At 38.1% G+C, this 22226-nt stretch overlaps 1 protein-coding gene across 1 annotated transcript; it reads left to right on the top strand.

The window, feature by feature from the left end:
* The first annotated feature begins 40 nt into the window (after positions 1-40).
* LOC126365757 (cytochrome b-c1 complex subunit Rieske, mitochondrial) lies at positions 41-21211 on the top strand. Its single transcript, XM_050008255.1, has 5 exons — positions 41-521; positions 604-744; positions 1096-1273; positions 14912-15060; positions 20839-21211. Exons 1-5 carry the CDS (start codon positions 311-313, stop codon positions 20976-20978), a joined length of 819 nt encoding a protein of 272 aa, XP_049864212.1. The 5' UTR covers positions 41-310; the 3' UTR covers positions 20979-21211.
* The last annotated feature ends 1015 nt before the right edge of the window (positions 21212-22226 follow it).

Here is a 22226-nt window from a genome sequence, read left to right on the forward strand (position 1 = left end):
ATGAAAAATTTCGGTACATCAGCTTAAGTCTTTGGAATAGGAAAGTGACTGCTGTGGCCTTACAATGAGTCCTGTTGACTTTCAGGGGAACGCATTATGAGAAATTAATTGTTTGGTAGCTTTCTATATGTTATTACTGTCGTAATAGCTCACTTTACACTATTGGCACAGGGCAGATATCGAAATTTCTCATACCTCCCTAGTGGCGAAAATGCGAAGTAAAGTTCTATACGTTAGTTCTTTTGCAGTGGAGGTGAAGGTGGGATTGGCGTTGAAGGAGTGTAAGACGTAATACTAAGTTAACACAAGCATGATGAATATCGTATCTCGTGCGGGAAATTTAGCACCATACCTAAAAGCAACATCGCAGGTTGTTGCACCTCAATTAAAGGTACCAGCTACGCCGGTTGCAATTTCATCTGAAAAGATTGTGACCCCGAGTCTGCCGAAGCAACGCACAAGTTATTCTTTAAGCCAGACTTTACCCAAGGGTAACTTGAGGGTGTGTTCTGGCCCAACAGGTAAAACGGTAAATTATATTTGCTCCAATGTAGAATAAACCTTAATTCTCTGTTAATGTTGAGTGCTGATTTTGTTTTACAGTTACTACTCAAGTGAGATGTGCGCACACGGATATTCAGGTTCCAGATTTCAGTGCATACAGAAGACATTCAGTAGCAGATGCAACAGTGAAGAATACGGACCCGGAAGCCCGAAAATCTTTTACGTACCTAGTAGCGGGAAGTAAGAAGTTAAATATGAGTTTTGATAATCATCTAGATTTTAGCAGTTCTGTGCCTAATAACATATGTCTCCTGAAAGTAATTTTACGAGAATGGATTTAATAGTGACCTACGCCATGGTGTACTCCGTACACCTCAGTTGTACTTCTATTACAAACGCCTACCATCCTGGAGTGATACTTTCTGTGATGCTGTGCAGACAATAATAATAGTTAAAACCTGATTTTACTTAACCACATTATTCTTGTTTAAAACAGCTGATGCCATTACTAGTGGGTAACTTAAGTTAGCATGAATAAAGTATCTTTACATACGTGGGAAGAAGATACTAATCAAAAATCTTTACTTTCAGCTGGTGCCATTGGAGGAGCATATGCTGCGAAGGCAATAGTAACCCAGTTTGTCTCAAGTATGAGTGCATCTGCAGACGTGCTAGCTTTGGCGAAAATTGAAGTGAAACTGAGTGACATCCCAGAAGGAAAGAGTGTTACATTCAAATGGCGAGGGAAGCCACTGTTCATCAGGCACAGGTATCTAGAACTGGGTGACTCTAGTTAAACCTCAGAGTATGGTTGTGATGTGTCAGGGGATGTTCTACAATGAGCAGTTGCACAAGGATTCTCTTGTGTGTGATCTGCAGCTAAGTGAGTACATATAGCTCAGAGTAAGTACTTAGTGCCATCTCAGTCTCAGCAATATGGCTATCGTGACATTACACATTCAGGATGCAGACAGACAAGAAGTCTCATAATACAAAGTGTAACAAAAATGATTTGAAGAATGACATGAAGTTAATGGGAATTTTAGAGTTGTGGACGAGAAAAAACAAAATGACACTCCCAATGTAAAATTCATTCCTACCCAAACAAGAAATAATTCAGAACTTCAGTAAGCCACAAAAATTGAAGTTGGAAATTTCATTTGCCCTATATATCTCATATGAAGACCATAATCAGCACAAAAGCTGGCATCGAAATATTCACTTCGTCTTCATAGCTCAAACGAAGTCCATGATACAGTTTAATTTCCTATGGTTCCAGATGTGTATTGAAACCTTCACTTCACGTACATAGCTAGAAAAAACTCCACAATATAAAAAACCAAAAGTAACTGACATATTTTCAAAAATTTAACTTCTATGAAATAGCCAGAGCAACCTCCATTATACGCACAAGTCTTAAATTGTTTTTAACTGCAATTTGTAACGTATACTTTTTTTTTTTTTTTAAAGGTGTAAGGACAGTAATGTTGACAAATTTTGTGTACCAGGAAGAAATAACAGTGCAGAAAATTTCCACTCCTTGGAATTTGTATTGTTGAAAAATTAAAGCTAGAAAAACCACACACTAACCTACAACAACATTTACTTACAGCTACTTTTTTCACAAGAATATTGCCCAAAAAACTTCATGAACATAAAGCTGTAAGTTCGCATTTTGTAGATTTATTTGATGTATTAGTAGTAATTGACAAAAGAAGCAGACAAAGCAAAAGGCATAGTCATCATTGCTGGATAAAAACTTACTCTAGATGATGTGGCATGAATGAGATGCTGTGCTAACTGAACCTAGAAGATGGTTCTGGTTTCGTACCTTTGGTATGATGTCACCATCTGGGTTTGAAATTCTGAGGAATATTATAGTGCCAATTGTTACAAAGGAAGACACACGATTTCAGAAAATGAATCCTTGTGAGGCAGAGACTTGACCCTTTTTTTTCACATTTCAAAGCTAGCTAAATCTCAAGTAGTTGCAGTTAATTAAGCTTTGGTCGAACAATTAAAGGTATATGTATAGGTAATTCAGGTATGTTAATAGCACTGTATTATACTTTTAAAAATTTTATACACAGATTTAAATTATTCCAAATAACCATTTTCAACAAACAGAACTCCTTCCACCCCAGTGTCTATGACACTATCTACAATTGGAATCTGCCACATTCACTATTGACTCCTCTGTTAAACACAGTTCCACCTCTGCCTCAGAGACAGAGAGAGATCTTATTTAAAAAAAAGAGAGAAAGAAAGAGAGAGGGAGCAAGCTTGTGAAATTTGCTGACAATGAGCTTCCCGAAGTTAACAATCAAAGTTCTTTTTACCAGCAGAACATTCTGCAATATTACTGTTGCCTCATTTAATGTGTTCCTGCCAGTTCTCCGGGACCTGCAGCCTCTAAAATATTTCATATCTTCCGCTGGTAGAACTTGCGGAATGTGAAATCAAATTAACTTGTTTCAGATCCTGGTGAATGAAGATAGGCTAGTATGAAAAGGAAAGTGTGTTCAGTTAGGTAGTCCACTTCAACCATCATATGGGAGCAATTGATGGGAAGCATATTGTCCTACAGTGTCCTGTTGCTAGTGGTAGCAAATTTTGCAACTACAAGGGGTCATTTAATGTTGTGCTGCTTGATGTTTTTGCTGAGAATAACAACCTTTCATATGCTAACGTTGGCTGTCAAGGAAGGATTTCTTATGGAAGTGTTTTTAAAAATTCCTCAGTGTGAACTTAATTATAAAACAAGCTGAACTTGCCATCTAATGAATGTTTATGTGGAGGGACAAACCTGCTGCCACATGTATTCCTGGCAGATGATGCTTCCTGTTACCAGAAAGCTTCATGAAGTCATTTCCAGGAGAGCACAACCAATGTTCAAAAGAAAGAATTTTTAACTACAAATATTTAGATCTCAGTGTAAACTAGTGTTGCAGTCTAGAAGGCACGAACTATACTATGACAATTGTTTTCCACAAGTCCTTAAGCAGAAATGTTAAGCAAAGGAGCTGTTATAGCCCAGGAGGAAATTTCAACTCTTATTGCCTACAGGCAGGTAAAGTCATCTTAGGGACATGCGCTGCTGCATCATCTATTACTACACTCCCAAATTTACCATGGAGAATTTCAACCAGAAACAAAGAAATAAAAAAATGGAAAATCCAGGATGGAATGTAACAATATTAAGAAAAGGATAGTTGTGACTCCCTGTATAGTGGAGATGCTGAGTCGCCACACACACACACACACACACACACACACACACACACACACACACACAGAGAGAGAGAGAGAGAGAGAGAGAGAGAGAGAGAGAGAGAGAGAGAGAGAGAGAGAGAGTCTGGCAGCTGAAGCCAAACTATATGAACAGTAGCACATGATGGGAGAAGCAAAAGGGGGTTGGTGTGAGGAGGAGGCTGGTGCGAGGAGGGGACGGAATTGCAGGGTAGGGGTGGGGGATGGTAAAGTACTGCTAGTGGAAGTGTGCAGGGACGAGGTGGCAGTTAGGGTGTTAGACAAAGGGCAGGGGAGAGAGATGGGGGGGGGGGGGAGAAGTAAAAAGACTGGGTGTGTTGATGGAATAGAGGGCTGTGTAATGCTGAAATGGGAACAGGGAAGAGGCTAGATAGGTAAGGACAATGACTAAAGAAGTCTTGAGGCTAGGAGAGTTAAGGGAATGTAGGATATGCTGCAGGCAGAGATCCCACCTGCGCAATTTGGAAAAGCTGGTCTTGGTGGGAAGCATCTAAATGGCACAGGTTGTGAAGCAGTCATTGAAATGAAGAACACCATGTTGCGTGGCATTCTCAGCAGCAGGGTGGTCCAGTAGTTTCTTGGCCACAGTTTCAGTGGCCGTTCATACAGACAGACTGCTTATTGGTTGTCAAGCTCATTTAGAATGCAGAACGGTGATTGCAGCTTAGCTTGTAGATCACATGACTGGTTTCACAGATAGCCCTGCCTTTGACTGGCTAGATGTTGATTGAGACCAGACTGGAGCAGGTGATGATTGGAGGATGTATGGGAAGCTAGGTCTATTACAGGAATATGAGCCATAAGGCAAGGGGTTGGGAGCATTGTGTAGGGAAGGATAAGGGTATTGTGAAGATTGTTTGGTGGGCAGTGGAATACTACTTTAGGAGGGGAGGGAAGGGTAGTGGTAAGACATTTCTCATTTCAGGGTACAACGGGAGGTTGTTGAAACCTTGGCAGGCCTGGGTGGTACTGAGTCACAAGGGGAATGCTCCTCCGTGGCCAGACATGGGGTGGGGTTTTGGGAGGTAGTGGGTAACTGGAAGGATAAGGCATGGGAGGTGTGTTTTTGTACAAGGTTGGGAGGGCAATTATGACCAATGAAGGCCTCAGTGAGGCACTTGGTATATTCCAAGAGGGACAACTCGTCACTGCAGGTGTGATGTACACATGTGGCTAGACTGCATGGAAGGGCTTCTTGGTCTGCAATGGGTGGAAGCTGTTGAAGTGGAGATATTGCTGGTGGTTGACATGCTTTATATGGACAGAGGTATTAATGTGACCATCTTTGAGGTGGAGGTCAACATCAAGGAAGGTGGCTTGTTGGATTGAGTGGGACCAGGTGAAGGTCAAATTAATGGGGGAGAATGTATTGAGTTCGTGGAGGAATGTGAGTTGGGTGTTCTCACCCTTGATCCGGATCACTAAGATGTTGTCGAGAATCTGAACGAGTTCAGGGGCTTGGGATTCGGGTGTTTAGGAAGGGTTCCTTTAGATGGCCCACGAATAGGTTGGCATAGAATGATGCCATGTGAGTGCCCATAGCTGCACCCAAGATTTGTTTGCAAGTAATGCCTTCAAAGGAGATGTTATTGTTGGAGAGGGTGTAGTTGATCATGGTGACTAGGAAAGAGGTTGTGCATTTGGAATCTGTCAGGCATTGGGAAAGACAGTGTTCAATAGTGGTAAGGCCATGGGCATTGAGGATGTTAGTGTAAAGGTAGGTGCATCAATAGTAATGAGCAGGATGCCGTGTGGTAAAGGAACTGGGACTGTAGAGTGTCCGAGGAAACAGTTGTCTTTTGTATAAGAGGGTAGATTGCAGATAAGAGGCTTGAAGTGTTAGTCAACAAGAGCAGAAAGTCACTGTGGGAACCCAGTAAAGGACCACAATGAGGCATTTGCTTGGTAGGGTTTATGGACTTCAGGAAGATTAGATTATTACTTGTTCCATAGATCATGAATATGACACTTGTCACATTAATAAAAGGTGTCTATACAAGATATTACATTACACAAAATATTACATGACAATTTTTTTAGGAGTTGCCATTCAGAAATTCTTTTAATTTCCTTTTAAATGCTATATGGCTGTCAGACTATGCTATTAGGTAAGTGACCAAAGACTTTTGTGGCAGCATAATTTACCCTCTTATGAGCCCAATTTAGATTTAACCATGAGTAGTCTAATGTAATCTTAGAAGCATGTAGAAGGAAAGTGTCCAGGGAGTGGTAGGGGTGAGGAGAGATATAGACTCCAGGTAAAGGTTCTGGGATAGGTGAAGAATTTGAGGAGAGACTGAAGTTCCTACTGGATTTTTGGAATGGGGTCACTGTGGCAGGGTTTGTGGGTGGATGCATCTGACAGGTGGCAGTCCTTCTGCCAGGTAATCCTTGCAGTTAAAAATAGCACTGGTGGAGCCTTTGTAAGCAGGTAGGATTATAAGGTAGAGATCTGTTTTTAGTTGCTGGGTTGCGGTTCTTTCTGTAGATGTAAAGTTAATTTGCATGTTAAGGAGTTTGGGGAATTATGTTGAGGAAAGATTCGAAGTTAAGAAATTCTGCTAAGTTATCAGGGGTGATTTGGGAGCAGTGGGGGTATCACAGTTGTATGGAGAAGTGGACTGAGTCAGGCAGGGTTCAGTATTGGTCTTTGGTTGACTCTGGTAGGGTTGATGGCAGAAAAGTGTTTCCACTGTAGGGACTAGGAGGAGGAGGGAAGGTCTTTAACAAGTCCTTTATTATTGAATTTGAGTTGGGGAAAAAGGTGAGGCCTTTGGAAATGTCTATTTCTGTGGGACTAAGGCTTTTGGAGGAAAAGGTCATTACTATGTTTCAGGTCTGTTTTAGTTCTGAATTCTGGGAGGGAGTTTTTGAGGGTAGGGTATATTTAGTAGGTTTTGTGAGAAAGGGTTTGTCAGCTATGAGGGGATGTGGGTGGTTTTTCAGGTTATTGTGTAGGTGGACAGTGCTACTCCGAGGTGGGGGTAGGAAGTGAGCAAGCTGGAGAGTTTTTTGAGGTGGTGGTGTGCATGTTGCTCTGGTTCATATGTGACAAGAGTTCAGTGTGTGTGTGTGTGTGTGTGTGTGTGTGTGTGTGTTGGGATCCAGAACTTGGTTGCATAGCAGAATCATTTTATGGATGGAGATAAGTTATTGCAAGGAGGTATGAGTGTGATATGGTTTTGCAGGATTATGTTGGTGAGAGGTAAGGATTGGTGGAATTGGAACAAATGGAGGTTATTGTGGAAGGAAGAGTGGCAGAAATTTGAGATGAATTTTCAGAGTGCTTTTTACACACACAAGGATTTGTACTGCGATAAAATTATTAATAATATTGTTGTACAGTGCAGAATACAAATAAACATAAACAAGCATAACCTTGTTTATCTCTCTTTATTGTCTGTTCTTTGTTTGTTTCCTGAATAATCATCCAAAACCTGTAAATAATGGAAACTGAACCACTTTGATGTAAACAAAGATTCTGTACCACTGCCAGATTTCTTGTTCTCCAATTTTATTTTTCTCATGTCTGTACGGAGCTAAAAGAGATTTTGGCTTCCTGTCCACATCACTGCTGCTGGTAATAAGCAACAGTGGTTTTCTGTAGAGAGCCGTGCCCCATTTTTGTGTTTTTAGAACAGACGCAACATCCATTCTATTAGCATATAAGAAGTCGTACACTTCATTTTCAAAATGTGATAGTGTGCAGTGCAGCATACGACAACTCGCAGTGCTACACAAAGTAAGGCAGTGCATAAACAAACACTAGTTCTGTGTAGCTAATGAGAAACATTGTTACCTTCGGTCTATACTGATACAAATGTGGAACACTTCTTGTTCGCGAAGTGTTGCAAATTCTTGATTATGGAATTAGTGACAGAATTCAAAACAAGAACAGCTGCCAACATGAGTGACAAAAAAGCAAGATATTCTTGGCGTAGTGAAGCAGCTTAAATCTCTTACCAAAAGCAAGTCTTCCAGTCCCGACTATACACCAGTTAGGTTTCTTCCAGATTGTACTGATACAATACCTCCATACAATCAGTCATATACAACTGCTTGTTGACCAAAGATCTGTACCCAAAGATGGGAAAGTTGCGCAGGTCACATCAATATATAAGAAAGGCAGTAGGAGTAATCCACTAAATTACAGGCTCATATTGTTAATGTTAATATGCAGTGGGATTTTGGAACATATATTGCGTCTGAACATTGTGAATTACCTCAAGGAGAAAGTTGCTACTCACTATACAGTGAACATGCTGAGTCGCGATAGGCACAACAGAGATTCACACGATTATAGCTTTCGGCCATTAAGGCCTTTGCCAGCAAAAAACAAACACACACACACACACACACACACACACACACACACACACACACACACACACACATTCTCAGGCAACTGAAATCACACTGCCAAGTGTCTTTTTGTTATGCCTGTCTGTGACTCAGCATCTCCGCTGTATTGTGAGTGGCAACTTTCCTTCTCATAATATTGTTACATTCCATCCTGGATTTTCCATTGTTTTATCTTTACTTACACGAAGTGTTAGTGCTATTGGCAAGGGATTTCAAATTGATTCCATATTTCTAGAAGGCTTTTGACACCACCACACAAGTGGCTTGCAGTGAAATTGCTTGCTTATAGAATACCATTTCAGATATGTGACTGGATTCATGAGTTCCTGTCAGAGACGTCACAGTTACCTATGTAAATGAGTTAGGAGACAATTTGAGCAACCGTCTTAGGTTGTTTGCAGATGATGGTGTCATTTATTGGCTAGTGGAGTCATCATAAGATCAAAACAAATTGCAAAACAATTTACAAGAATATTTCTATGGTGCAAAAATTGGCAATTGAACCTAAATAACGAAAAGTGTGAGGTCGTCCACATGAGTGCTAAAAGGAATCTGTTAAACTTTGGTTACATGGTAAATCAGTCAAATCTAAAGGTCGTAAATTCAACTAAATACCCAGGAATTACAGTTGTGAAAAACTTAAATTGGAAGGAACACACACAATATGTTGTGAGGAAGACTAAGCAAAGACGGTGTTTCATTGGCAGGACACTTAAGAAGTGTAACAGATCTACTAATGAGACTGCCTGCAGTGTGCTTATCCATCCTCTTTTAGAATACTGCTGCACAGTGGGATCCTTACCAGATAGGATTGACAGAGTACATTGAGAAAGTTCACAGGAGGACAGCACAATAAATAGGAGAGAGAGTATTGCTGAAATGATACAGGGTTAGGTGTGGACATTACTAAAACAAAAGTGCTTGTTGCTGTGGCGAAATCTTCTCACAAAATTTCCATCACCAACTTTTTCCTCCTAATGCGAAACTACTTTGTTTATTCATGCTGACCTACATAGGGAGAAACGGTCATCATAATAAAATTGGGAAATCAGAGATCGTGTGGAAAGATATAGGTATTTGTTTTTTCTGCGTGCTGTATGAGATTGGAGTAGTAGAGAATTATTGTTAAGGTGGTTCAATTAATCTTTTGCCAGGCACTTAAATGTGATTTGCAGTGTATCTCTGTAGATAGAGATGTTGCAAAACATGTTTCAAACTCAGTGTAAACAACCTTTAGGTACACAAAACTAATTGGTATTTTGTGGGATTCACACAGTGCATCTTTCAGATATGTTTTTAAGCAATTTTGAATATTGACCACATTTTCATATTATTGAATCACAGTAGGAATTAGCTGCTCAGGTTCATAAGCCTGAGAGAAATGATCTACAATATGGACTAGCAGATCTGACTTCACCACATAAAGAAGTGAAACCCACAGTTATAAAATTCTTTGATAACCTACCTATAGAAATAAAATGTATACCAGCAGCAGTAGTGTCCAGATTACAACTAAGGTTCCTTTTTTGTTTTGCTTTTTCCGTAATAAATCTGAATTATAGTGGAGGGACATGACAGAGCAGAGCAGTGCATCAGGCAGCTGCTTCGTGTATAGTTATAGTGGGAAGGGATGAGCCCAGTAGCCAGTAGGCTCACTTCGCTGCTTCATCAGCAAAAGCACAATCTGGATGATCTGCAGTCTTTCTCCAACAATTTTAAAGAAACCACTAGGTAAAAAAAAATTCTCATGCATCTTAAGGATTTATTAGACAGTTTCGTGAAGAGCTGTTTATTGTTTCATTAATCATTGTGATATTTCAAAATTAAGTAGTCGACTGCGAGAAAGCTGAATAGTTTGCGTTGACACATAGATGTTGCTATGAATTTGCATTTGGTGCTTGTTAAGTCAAATGTTGTTGACATATTGAAATATTGTTTGATCTTGGAATGGCATTTATAACTTACTCCATTCTTGAGGAAATGGATCATGCACCCATAAAGCAAGAATCAAACATTCATAACACATGTGAATCTCGTAAGCACTATGAATCAATGAAACAAGATTTGGGCAAATGATAGTGCTCAAAGATGGGAGTATGTTGCCATTTGGTTGCTGTACAAAACTCCCTTATCTTATGTGATATAAGTACAGCTTTCTTTTATTTAACTTTTTTCCAACAGAATAATGTGACTTCTTAAGGGTCATCAACAGTTAGTGAAACAAGAATTGTTAAAAGTTCCTGGAGACCAGCAGTAGTTTTTGAGACATAGCTCTATATTCACAATAGGATTCGCAACCATTATAAGAAATGTGGAGTCAATTACCAAAGAGTTGTGGGACTGCCTTCAGCCACTCCACATGGAGTCTGTATTCTGCAGATGATTTTCTAAATACTATAAAAGATTATAGAACTTACAGAAACTTTCAAATGAATTGCTGATGCTTGTAGAAACCGCATTCATCTAAAATGTACAGAAAATTCTGGTATTATGTCTTACAGTTATAGGCATTTTCATTCAGTTGTACTACTAGCAGTTGCAAATACTCATGGGGAAAGTCATTATAATCAATGTTGGAGAATATAGGAAGGAAAGTGATTGTGGTAGATATAATTATTCTAGTGTATTTTGCTTGTTGCAAGAAGGGGTGCTTAATATATCAACACTCTCTCCATTACCAGAGATATCAGTTATATTGCCTTTTGTGTTCATTGAAGATGAAGCATAGCCACTGATGAGGCATTTTGTCAAATCTTGCAGTTGGCGGATTTTAAATCGGGGAAAAAATATTTCAACAAACGCTTTTCCAGACCTTGGCAATTGATGTGTTTTTTGAATAATGAGCAGTAAGCGTAGCATATTTTTTAAGCCAACAGAAACTTCACCCAAATTTGCTGCTGATATTGTGAGATGTATGTGTTCTCCACAACACTGGCATTGACGTAGAAGGATCCCTGAGTTGCAGTGAGCAACATGTGGTATAAACCGGGCATTCTGTGTACGGCACTTATCATAAAGGACGAAACTATTAAGAGGTTCAAATGAAGCTATTAACTGAGTCTTTGAAAAACTTTTTCTCACATGGTAAAAGATGGTTTTTGTGTGGTTATCAGCTCTGCTACTTTAATTTTGTTAGCCTCTTGTTTTAAGACAATGAAAGATATCAGAGATTAAGGAAATGTATTCTGCACTTTTTGAAAAGATATTTCTGCCATTCAACTGTATACAAAGTCTTTATTTCACAATCTACATTTCGGCCTTAGGTCATTTTCAAGTGACACAGTGTCAAAAACTATCAGATTTGTGTTGTTGAAAATGCACATCATGTTACATGTATAAACCCGTCGTACTGTAAGTCAGTATGACAAAATGGCTGTGTCACACAAAAAGGCTGGAAACTTGTATGTCTACCAAATATAGTGAAGCTGTGATGTAAATTAGACATACCTTAAAAGTGGGTATACACTTAGTTTCATTTGAATTCATGTTTACGTATAATGAAATGAAGCTTACACCCCTGCTTTGAATGTGATGTACATCACAGCTTCACTGAACTTGTCAGTTGTGCAAGTTTCCAGCCTTTTTATGTAACATAGGTATGTTCACACACTAATATAACCTGATATGTATTTTTCAACCATAACTTGTGTTTCACACAAGTCAGATGATTTTTTTATGTTGTGACACTTGAAAATGGCCTAAGGTCATAACCTAGCTACTGAAATGAATGCATTGTGTGTTCTGGACTTCAGTCCAGAGACTGGTTTGATGCAGCTCTCCATGCTACTCTATCCTGTGCAAGCGTCGACATCTCCGAGTAATGGCTGCAATGTACATCCTTCTGAATCTGCTTAGTGTATTCATCTCTTGGCCTCCCTCTACGATATTTCCCTTCCATGCTTCCCTCCAGTACTAAATAGGTGAGCCTTCGATGCCTCAGAATGTATCCTACTAACCGATTCCTCCTCCTAGTCAAGTTGTGCCACAAACTCCTCTTCTCCCCAATTCTATTCAGTACCTCCTCATTAGTTATGTGATCTACCCATCTAATCTTCAGCATTCTTCTGTAGCACCACATTTCAAAAGCTTCTATTCTCTTCTTGTCCAAACTATTTATCGTCCATGTTTCACTTCCATACATGGCTACACTCAATATAAAAACTTTCCGAAACTACTTCCTGACATTTAAATTTATACTCGATGTTAACGAATTTCTCTTCTTCAGAAACGCTTTCCTTGCCATTGCCAGTCTACATTTTGTATTCTTTCTACTTTGACCATCATCAGTTATTTTGCTCCCCAAATAGCAAAACTCATCTACTACTTTCTCTCTTTTCCTAATCTAATTCCCACAGCACCATCCGATTTAATACAACTACATTTCATTATCCTCGTTTTGCTTTTGTTGATATTCATTTTATACCCTCCTTTCAAGATGCTGTCCATTCCGTTCAACTGCTTTTCCAGGTCCTTTGCTGTCTCTGGCAGAATTACAATGTCATCGGCAAACCTCAGAGTTTTTATTTCTTTCCTTGGATTTTAATTCCTACTTCAAATTTTTGTTTCCTTCTTGCTCATTATACAGATTGAACATCATCATGGATAGGCTACAACCCTGTCTCACTCCCTTCCTAACCCCTGCTTCCCTTTCATGCCCCTCGACTCTTATAACTGCCATCTGGTTTCTGTACAAATAGTAAATATTCTTGCGCTCCCTGTATTTCACCCCTGCCACATTCAGAATTTTAAAGAGAGTATTCCAGTCAACATTGTCAAAACTTTCTCTAAGTCTACAAATGCTAGAAATGTAGGTTTGCCTTTCTTTAATCTATCTTCTAAGATAAGTCGTAGGGTCAGTATTGCCTCACATGATCCAACATTTCTAAGTGATCCAAACTGCTCTTCCCTGAAGTCATCTTCTACCAGTTTTTCCATTTGTGTATAAAGAATTCGTGTTAGTATTGTGCAGCTGTGACTTATTAAATTGATAGTTCAGTAATTTTCACACATGTCAGCACCTGCTTTTTTTGGGGATTGGAATTATAATATTCTTCTTGAAGTCTGAGGATGTTTCGCCTGTCTCGTACATCTTGCTCACCGGATGGTAGGGTTTTGTCACGGCTGGCTCTCCCAAGGCTATCAGTAGCTCTAATGGAATGTTGTCTACTCCTGGGACCTTGTTTCTACTTAGTTCTTTCAGTGCTCTATCAAAGTCTTCATACAGTATCATATCTCCCATTTCATCTTCATCTATGTACTCTTCCATTTCCATAATATGCCCTCAAGTACATTGCCCTGTATAAACCCTATATATACTCCTTCCACCTTTCTGCTTTCCCTTCAGTGCTTAAAACTGGTTTTCCATCAGATCTCTTGATATTCATAAAAGTGGTTCTCTTTTCTCCAAAGGTTTCATTAATTTTCCTGTAGGCAGTATCCATCTTATCCCTAGTGATATGTGCCTCTACATCGTTACATTTGTCCTCTAGCCATCCCTGCTTAGCCATTTTGCACATCCTGTCAATCTCATTATAGAGACGTTTGCACTCCTTTTTGACTGTTTCACCTACTGCGTTTTTATATTTTCTCCTACCATCAATTAAATTCAATATCTCTTCTGTTACGCAAGAGTTTCTACTAGCCCACGTCTTTTTACCTACTTGATCCTCTGCTGCCTTCACTACTTCATCCCTCAAAGCTACCCATTCTTCTTCTACTGTATTTCTTTCCCCCATTCTTGTCAATTGTTCCCCTATGCTCTCCCTGAAACTCTGTACAACCTCTGGTGTAGTCAGTTTATCCAGGTCCCATCTCCTTAAATTGTCACCTTTTTGCAGTTTCTTCAGTTTTAATCTACAGTTCATAACCAATAGATTGTGGTCAGAGTCCACATCTGCCCCTGGAAATGTCTTACAATTTAAAAACTGTGTCCTAAATCTCTGTCTTACCATTATATAATCTACCTGAAAGCTTCCCATATCTCTAGGTCTCTTCCATGTGTATAACCTCCTTCCATGATTCTTAAACCAAGTGTTAGCTATGATGAAGTTATGCTCTGTGCAGTGAATGCAGTATATACAGTCAAAAGGCATAAATATCTTTCTAAAAATTTTCTATGACTATGGCTTCAGAAAAAAATCATCTCTTCTGTACTTGTTTGTACATCTGTTGCTGCCTGATCAGATAACTTGTCTACAATCAATTGTGATCTTAGTTGTTTCACTGGTCCCATAAAGGGCACTATGTAAAAACAACTGTATCAAGGCTTCCACTGGTGCCATTTTCCCAGTAGTACAACGAAAGCAAGACAAATTCCAGAAATAATATTGACTCTGCTACCCACAGCAACAGCCAAATGCTGCTGGTGCAGCCGGAGTCATTTGAATGTTCTATTTGCAGCTCTGTGAAACAAACATATTGGATTCCCTCAGCACCACTCTGCGCTGCTCTGCTGGTTTGCCTTGCTTGCAGCACCACTATGATCATGTGCACAGACCTGCACTGGTTTGTTTCATCAGTGCTGCTCTGCTCACCATGTTGCGCTGCTCTGCTCTGGTCATGCCATGCAACTCCACGTAACCACAGCCTGACTCCTAAATAATAGAGGTTTCTTGATTAGAAGTAGTCAGTTAGAAATTTTTAAATGTCCAGTATATATGTAACATAAGTTGCTCTATTTGCCTATAATTATGTGTAAATTTTGTGAAATTGACATAGTATTTATCACAATGTTTATGATGTGTTTAACTAACTGTTTTGTGTTTATCTTTCCCAGAACAGCAGAAGAAATTCAGCAAGAACAGAGTGTAAATGTAAGCACACTAAGAGACCCTCAGCATGATAATGAAAGAGTGCAGAAACCAGAATGGCTGGTTGTACTTGGAGTGTGCACCCACCTTGGCTGTGTACCCATTGCCAATGCAGGTAAGGTTTAAGTATGTATTTTGTTAACATTGTTTATATTGTCTTTTGGGACTGAAATGATACTGTAGCAGGTTCATTGCTCTTACTTACAAGGAGGGCACAACTTGGGAACTCAGATTGGAATGAGTCTTGGTTGGCGTGTGGTTTACCTAAAGGATGCTATCCTGTAGGAGTAATAAAATGCACTAGCTTGCCAACCCTCCCAAAAATTTTCAAATATTTAAATGCATTTCATGCACCAGTTTAATGAACACGTGAACTTCTGAAAAAATAGCTCATTGGTGGCATGCTTGATTTTTAATTGGATGATATAGATTCATTTCGTGTTTCTGTCTTTTTTTCTGTTTTGAGGAGAGGTAAATACTAAAACAGTGCTATTGTCATAAAAAAAACATTAAGATATTATTCTGTTCCCCCCCCCCCCCCCCCCCCCCAAAAAAAAAAAAACTGTTGTTACATGTGAACAGGTGCAAGTTGTTCATTAGAACTGTTTTAACATATTTATTCCATGGAAGAGTTTGACTGTTGGTCTGTTGTTGAAAGGCAAACATTTCAGAATATCATAGATAGTACGGGAACAATTCAAGTAATAGTATGTACAGGCTACAGTACATTGCCATATTCTTCATATTAACTGGTTGTATTGAATAAACTTAAGTATATGTTCCAGTTCTTTCTGGAATATTGCTGAGGTTGGAGTGCTCATATTGTTAGATTGCTGAAGTGAATAGGTCTGTTAATAAGAAAACCATTAATGTATCAGAAGTTGGAGATGAAATTACTCAGGATTACTTATACAGTGGAAAGTTGAAGTTACTGTTGAGAGATGTTGTTCATTAACATAGGCTTGCTGACTGATGATGATTCAGTTGCACCAAAATCTTCAACTTAGATTTCTTATGAAGCAGGGTTGATAAGAAATGCACAATCACAGTGAGGAGATTGCTTTTAGAATGAATCTGTTGCTGTGCATTGTTGTTTGCACTGTTCTGAAACTTCCTGACAGACTGGACCTCAAGTGGGTAAAGTTCACCTCAATAGCTCAGATTGAGAGAGCATTACACATGAAGTGCAAGAATTTTAGTCAGTGTAGCACATACTTTTAATTTACAAGGATGCTTCATAACAGTACATACTGTGTATCAGAGTGAGTTTTTCATTATGCCACAAAGTGTTTCATGAAAAATCTTTCTTTGTCAGTAAGACCCATTACCTTTTTGTTCCCTACATGGCTGATTCACTTTTTCTGCTTGCAAGTTTCAAGAAATGAGATTGCTTATTTTTATGATACTGGCATAATGCAAAGGTGTTTTTAACTACATACCTGTTGGTGCCAGAAAGCTGACCACAGGTCATTGTAAAAGTTTTGGTGTTAGCATTAATTTGATGCAAACACAATAATGCAGCAATATTTGTTTGGTTTTACTAACATCCAAAGAACTGGTTCTGTAAAAAAATTCTAAAATGGCAATTTTCGTTTTTCTAAAAAAAAAAATATCCTTATGTGATTTTACAAAAAGTGGTTTAAATTTCAAGATGGGAGATATATTAAATAAAGAACACTAAGCAAAAGAACTAAGTTTTCCTTGACAGACCTTGGAACCAGTACTTCAAAATTAGCTGAGAGGTGGGCTTGCTAAGAACTGAATTGTATGTTTACTAATACCATAGTATAAACCTGATGAAAGTAGTAAGTCACCTGGAACATTGTCTGCATTTTTACTAAAATAGTTTTAAACAATCTTTTTCTAACTGAAGATAAAAAGTAAAGAAAATTAAAAAGCTGTGCAGAGCAATCACTTCAACTATTTTACTTGAAGTCTCACTTGTACAAAACCTTTCCCTTAAAAAAAAAAAAAAAAAAAAAAAGTGAGTTAGGGTGGTGGTACCTCACCCAAGGCTATAGTGTGGAGAGTCTTCCAGTAGACATAGTGGGCTCACCTTTACGTTAGGATTTGATCAGCTAGCGTGTCTTTAGATTTCAGAGTTTTGAGAATTTTTTTTAAAAAAAGGAAGCAGTTGGTTCCTTTGAATGAAGAACACTAACTCTGAATTTGTCAAATTGACATTGATAGTCCTTTTCAAGAATGCAAGCAATCTACCATATCTGATTAATCCAGTTTCCCCCCAGTATATCTTCAATAACACTCAAAGCCTCTGAGGAATTAAGTTTTGAGAAATGGTTTGCATACTTGATTTACCATTAAAGATGTGTGGCCCAATTGCAGCGCTGAAAATGGGTCACTGGAATGTGAGTGTGTACTAAGAATCCCTTCCATTCCTCTGGTGTGTAGTTAATTACTTGTCTCATAGATCATATTCACAATGGAATATTGTGGAATGTACAGGCCATATTTACCTGACAATAAGACATCCCCTTTTTTAAAGATGCTCCTTGGGAAATCTTTATTTTTATCAAACTGTGACTGATCACATTTACAACTGTTTTCTTGATGTAAGGTATCATAAGACTAGCCTAAAGAACTTAACACTGTTCAGCTGTGGTGTATTGTTACATTGTTTGACACTATATGCAAGTAGCTTTTCATTAAATGCCATGGAAAATTGCTAAGCTAGTGCTGTTCTAAATCCTTGTAAGACTCACCATCTTTATCATTGTGACACATGAGCACATGCTTGCTGAAAATTCTGCACATGCAGTTTGAAAATTCCTCTTTCTCCCCAACAGCTTCATTCGAATAATTGGGAAGCCTTAATCATGTTTCTTTCAAGCATAGTAAACAAACTGTCACTCCAATTCACAAATCCTTTTCTAATTCGACCCCCTGAAAGTTCAACATGCAGAACTGGTGATCTATAATTTGGTCTTAATCTTACACTACCTATGAACATTTGCTTCTGTAACATCAAATTGTCTACCTGTTTCTGGCCTTTTTAAGTCCTGGCTCACTCTGCTCAGATTTTTCAGTGTCATACAATACCAATCAGCATTTACGGTGTTCCCTCACAAAAGCTCACCACATCAATTCCAGAAGGCACTTGCACACACTTTAGGAAAACAAGGCCACCGGGAGACAATTTTGTTCAGTGGAAAGCGAGACATCTGAGAGAATTGATGTGAGAGTTCTGATTGCTTGCCACACTCCAACAGTTTTCATGTCACCAGGGTTGGTAAGCCACTATGGTCTTTGCTGTGAATACAGGTTTTTCTTTCAGTGTATGGCATGCACCATCATCTGACTGTACTGATTGTAATGATGTGCCTTTACGCTTGACACAATTGGTGATAGATATTGGCTGGAGATTGCCTCTGAATGTGCAAAAATTGAATAACTGCATGAACCTTACAGTTGGTGGGTAGACCACAATTACAAGATTGAAACTGCACTGTCTTACTCTCACATACATCCACTCTACTCCTGTGCATGTGCATTCCTATCCGACAACTTGTGCCATCGTTGGATGTGATTAGAACTTTCTTTCTGAATGCAACCTCATATGTTATCATCTTGGCTCCTTGGTAGTGAACTGGTCAAAATAAGAGCACTAAGAGGCAACAGCGCACTTCTTTATTTGTTGCCAACCTTGAAAATCAGCAGTGCTGTTGAGCAGTAGCTGCTGTAGCACCATTGTTGAACATTGTATTTCATTTATTAAGCATGTGTTTTGGTCATTGCGTGTGAACATATATTAGAATTAATGTCTTTCCTGTATAAATGTATGAGTATTTGTCCATTTGTAAAGTCAATTAAGTTCTGACCACATTTAGATTCCGGTGAACTGCAGTTGAAACATGGTAGATGTTCATAAAAAGAAAGGTACACTCGTCACTACCCTCCTGACGTACTGCTATGCTGGTGCCAGTGCACCCCATCCCATGTTTCTGAAATCATCAAATTACATCTTTGTGAGATCTCAATTACTGAAGCTTCATCTGCAAATGTAATACAAGCCCAGTAATAAGCTACAACACAGTATAAAAATGTTGATATCCAGAATGAAAGCTTTATCTGCAAATGTATGTGTCTGTGTGTTTATGGATGGATATGCGTGTGTGTGCGTGTGCGCGAGTATATACCTATCCTTTTTTCCCCCTAAGGTAAGGCTTTCCACTCCCGGGATTGGAATGACTCCTTACCCTCTCCCTTAAAACCCACATCCTTTCGTCTTTCCCTCTCCTTACCTCTTTCCTGAAGAAGCAACCGTCGGTTGCGAAAGCTAGAAATTCTGTGTATTTGTGTGTTTTATTTATTGTGCCTATCTACCGGCACTTCCCGCTTGGTAAGTCTTGGAATCTTTGTTTTTTATATATATATATATATATATATATATATATATATATATATATATATATATATATATATATATATATATATATATATATATATATATATATATATATATGCTGGGGGAAAAAAATTGTAAATGGAAAGTATTCCAACTGACAATTTTTCTAACCATTCCATCAATGTCGTATTGACTATTTGAGACGTGATGAGAAGCCTGATATATTGAACCTTCTACTCTGTGACTAGTGCTTTATCTGCGATTTGGGTATCTGTCAATAGTGGGGATGCATAGAGGTACTTCTTAATGTACAATTTAGTTGTAGCAGTAGGAGGTCAGTGAAGCCTGACATTATTGAAACTACTTCAGTGATTGCATTCAATAGATAAACATTTGTATATAGGCCTAAAGTGTGTGTTAATTTGAATAACAATTAACACTGTGGAGTTGTTTTACAGAAAGAATCAGTTTTCTCTATTTTTTTAAAGGAAACTGAATAATGAAATAGAAAAAATATAAGTGCTAAATTCAAATTTTAAAATGCTAAAAATTTCAAAGTTTATTTGCTAATTTCATGTAGCTTTACCAATGACTTACATTGATTTAGATTTTATAGGCAGAACTGAAGCTTGTAACACAAGAAATAGTTGTTTTTGCGTGCTCTCAAGAAAATCTGATGATGTTACAGTATAGCTGTTAACCCTCTATTAAACAGATCCCTGCTTCTACTGGTGAAGTCCTAGTGGAGAGACTACACTAGCAAATATTTGCCATTTTACAGCTTTTCCACTTTGAATCTCAGTTACAAGCATATGCTGTAGAAGAAATAATTCTATGCGTTAGCTTTACATATCATAATCCAATGTCAGGCCCGAAGAAGACCCTTACAGACCTTGCAACATTAACCTGATTTATATATCTGTTTTCCAAATCTAGGCTTTCTGCAATGTCTAATAATGTTCAGTATGAACTTCAAATCTGTTCTTTTGCATTAGATGTCACATATTCTAAAGACCAGTTATAACTTCCCTGTCTTCAAGAACAGAAAGAGAACCTCAACAGGAAGTCATTGGATTGTCACATGAGTGCTCCACAAATTTGTGGACTGCATCCACAAATGTCTGTAGGAATGGTATCTCCCTGATGATTGCCAGTTCAGTGAAGTTACTTTTGAAAGTAATTGACAAAAATTGCACTGTAATGGGTTTTATAAATAAAATATTTTTTCGTTGTTTAGTTTGAAATATGTTGCTCGGTAAAATTATGAAATGAACCTGTGACATGTTAATTCTTCTGAGACCTGTATTTTGTTACATGTGCTGTGCTCTGCATTTCATAATGTCAGAGGTTCATTAAAATGCCTTAAGTTAGTATGTGTTTTGTTTACAAAGTTAAGCATCTGTATATACCCTTACATCTGCTTAATATATTGGTGTGTGCTGGTTTTCAGTGTCAGTTTCAGTAAAAACTGTGATGTTTTAAACAAATGAACATTTCAGATATTTTAATTACTACTCCACTTCCTTTCAGGTGACTTTGGTGGATACTACTGTCCCTGTCACGGTTCTCACTATGATGCATCAGGTCGTATCAGAAAAGGCCCAGCACCTCTCAATTTAGAAGTTCCAACATATGTGTTTCAAGATGAAGGAACCTTAGTTGTTGGCTGATTTTACTCATAACTACTAGCATGTACTAGTTATGTGAAGTAAATCATATGTTCCCAAGATAATTAAGTTATTGTTCAGTTATATAGATATGTACATATTACCCTTTATTGTTCCTGATATGAAAGAAAACTGAGTTATCAATTGGTCTGTGGCTCTTAAAGTAAATATGAAACAATGTATATGTTGCAACACTTCCTTTTGTGTACATTAATTAAAATACTTTTTTTTAATTATTGGAATAGTTGATTAAATGCATGCATGGTTTCTCTTTGGTAGAGTACTGCTCAGGGATAAAGTAATCTGCTTCTCTTTAGACTGTTGGTCATAAATACTTACATTGACATTTTAAAATGGAGTATAAAGCCTTTCAGAATATACCAGTAAACTCCCCAGTGTTACCAAACATTGAATGAGTATAGTCTGCACAATTTGTGCTCCATTTTAAGGAAAGTTAGTTTTTCCCGCATCTCGGTGTTTATCTCCTGTGCTTTGTGTGATAGAATAGTATGATATTGCTGGTAAATTCAGTGATATATGTGGATACTGTCTGCAAAATGGCCTGCAAATATAGGAGTAAAGAAGTTATGAATTAAAACGTCATGCATGGCACTGAAGTTTTACTGAATGAACAGGGAAAATTTAGCAAGTGATAAACTTTTACCAGTGAGAAAAAGTTTTGTAAAGGTTTTAAATTACATGTAAAGTTATTTGACAGCTGCAAAGTGCTCTCATTCTCAAATACTGGAGGAATACACACTGATTAATTTGTGCAGAATGAGTTACACTGCCTCAGAACAAATATTCTATGTTCAATATTAGATTGGCGTGTAAGTTTGTAGCATTTTTGTTTTGCATGTTGGTCTTCCACTTATTATGGGTTTGTTTATTGATTCTCATTTTTAATTTGTAGTCCGCTGTTGATGTTTTGAGTTTACATACTGTCATTCAGAGATAGTGAGTGGAGTTATGGACATTATAAAGTGGAATGACAAGTGTACAAATCAGAACGTTTCTGACCTATTCTTCTGTTTGAGTTCAATAGTGGGGTAACAACAAGGGAGGCAACCAGAAACATTTACGCCTTGTATAAGGATAATGCCATTGGACAGAGCAAGGAAAGGAAAAAAAATGGTTTTCTCATTTTAAGGAGGATCATTTTGACATTGGTGTGTCCTCACATTTGGAAGACCTCCAGGGTTTGATGAAAATATTTTAAACTCATTTTTCCACAATGAGCCACATCAGTGT

Source organism: Schistocerca gregaria, chromosome 4 (genome assembly GCF_023897955.1).
Source record: "Schistocerca gregaria isolate iqSchGreg1 chromosome 4, iqSchGreg1.2, whole genome shotgun sequence".
NCBI lineage: Eukaryota > Metazoa > Arthropoda > Insecta > Orthoptera > Acrididae > Schistocerca > Schistocerca gregaria.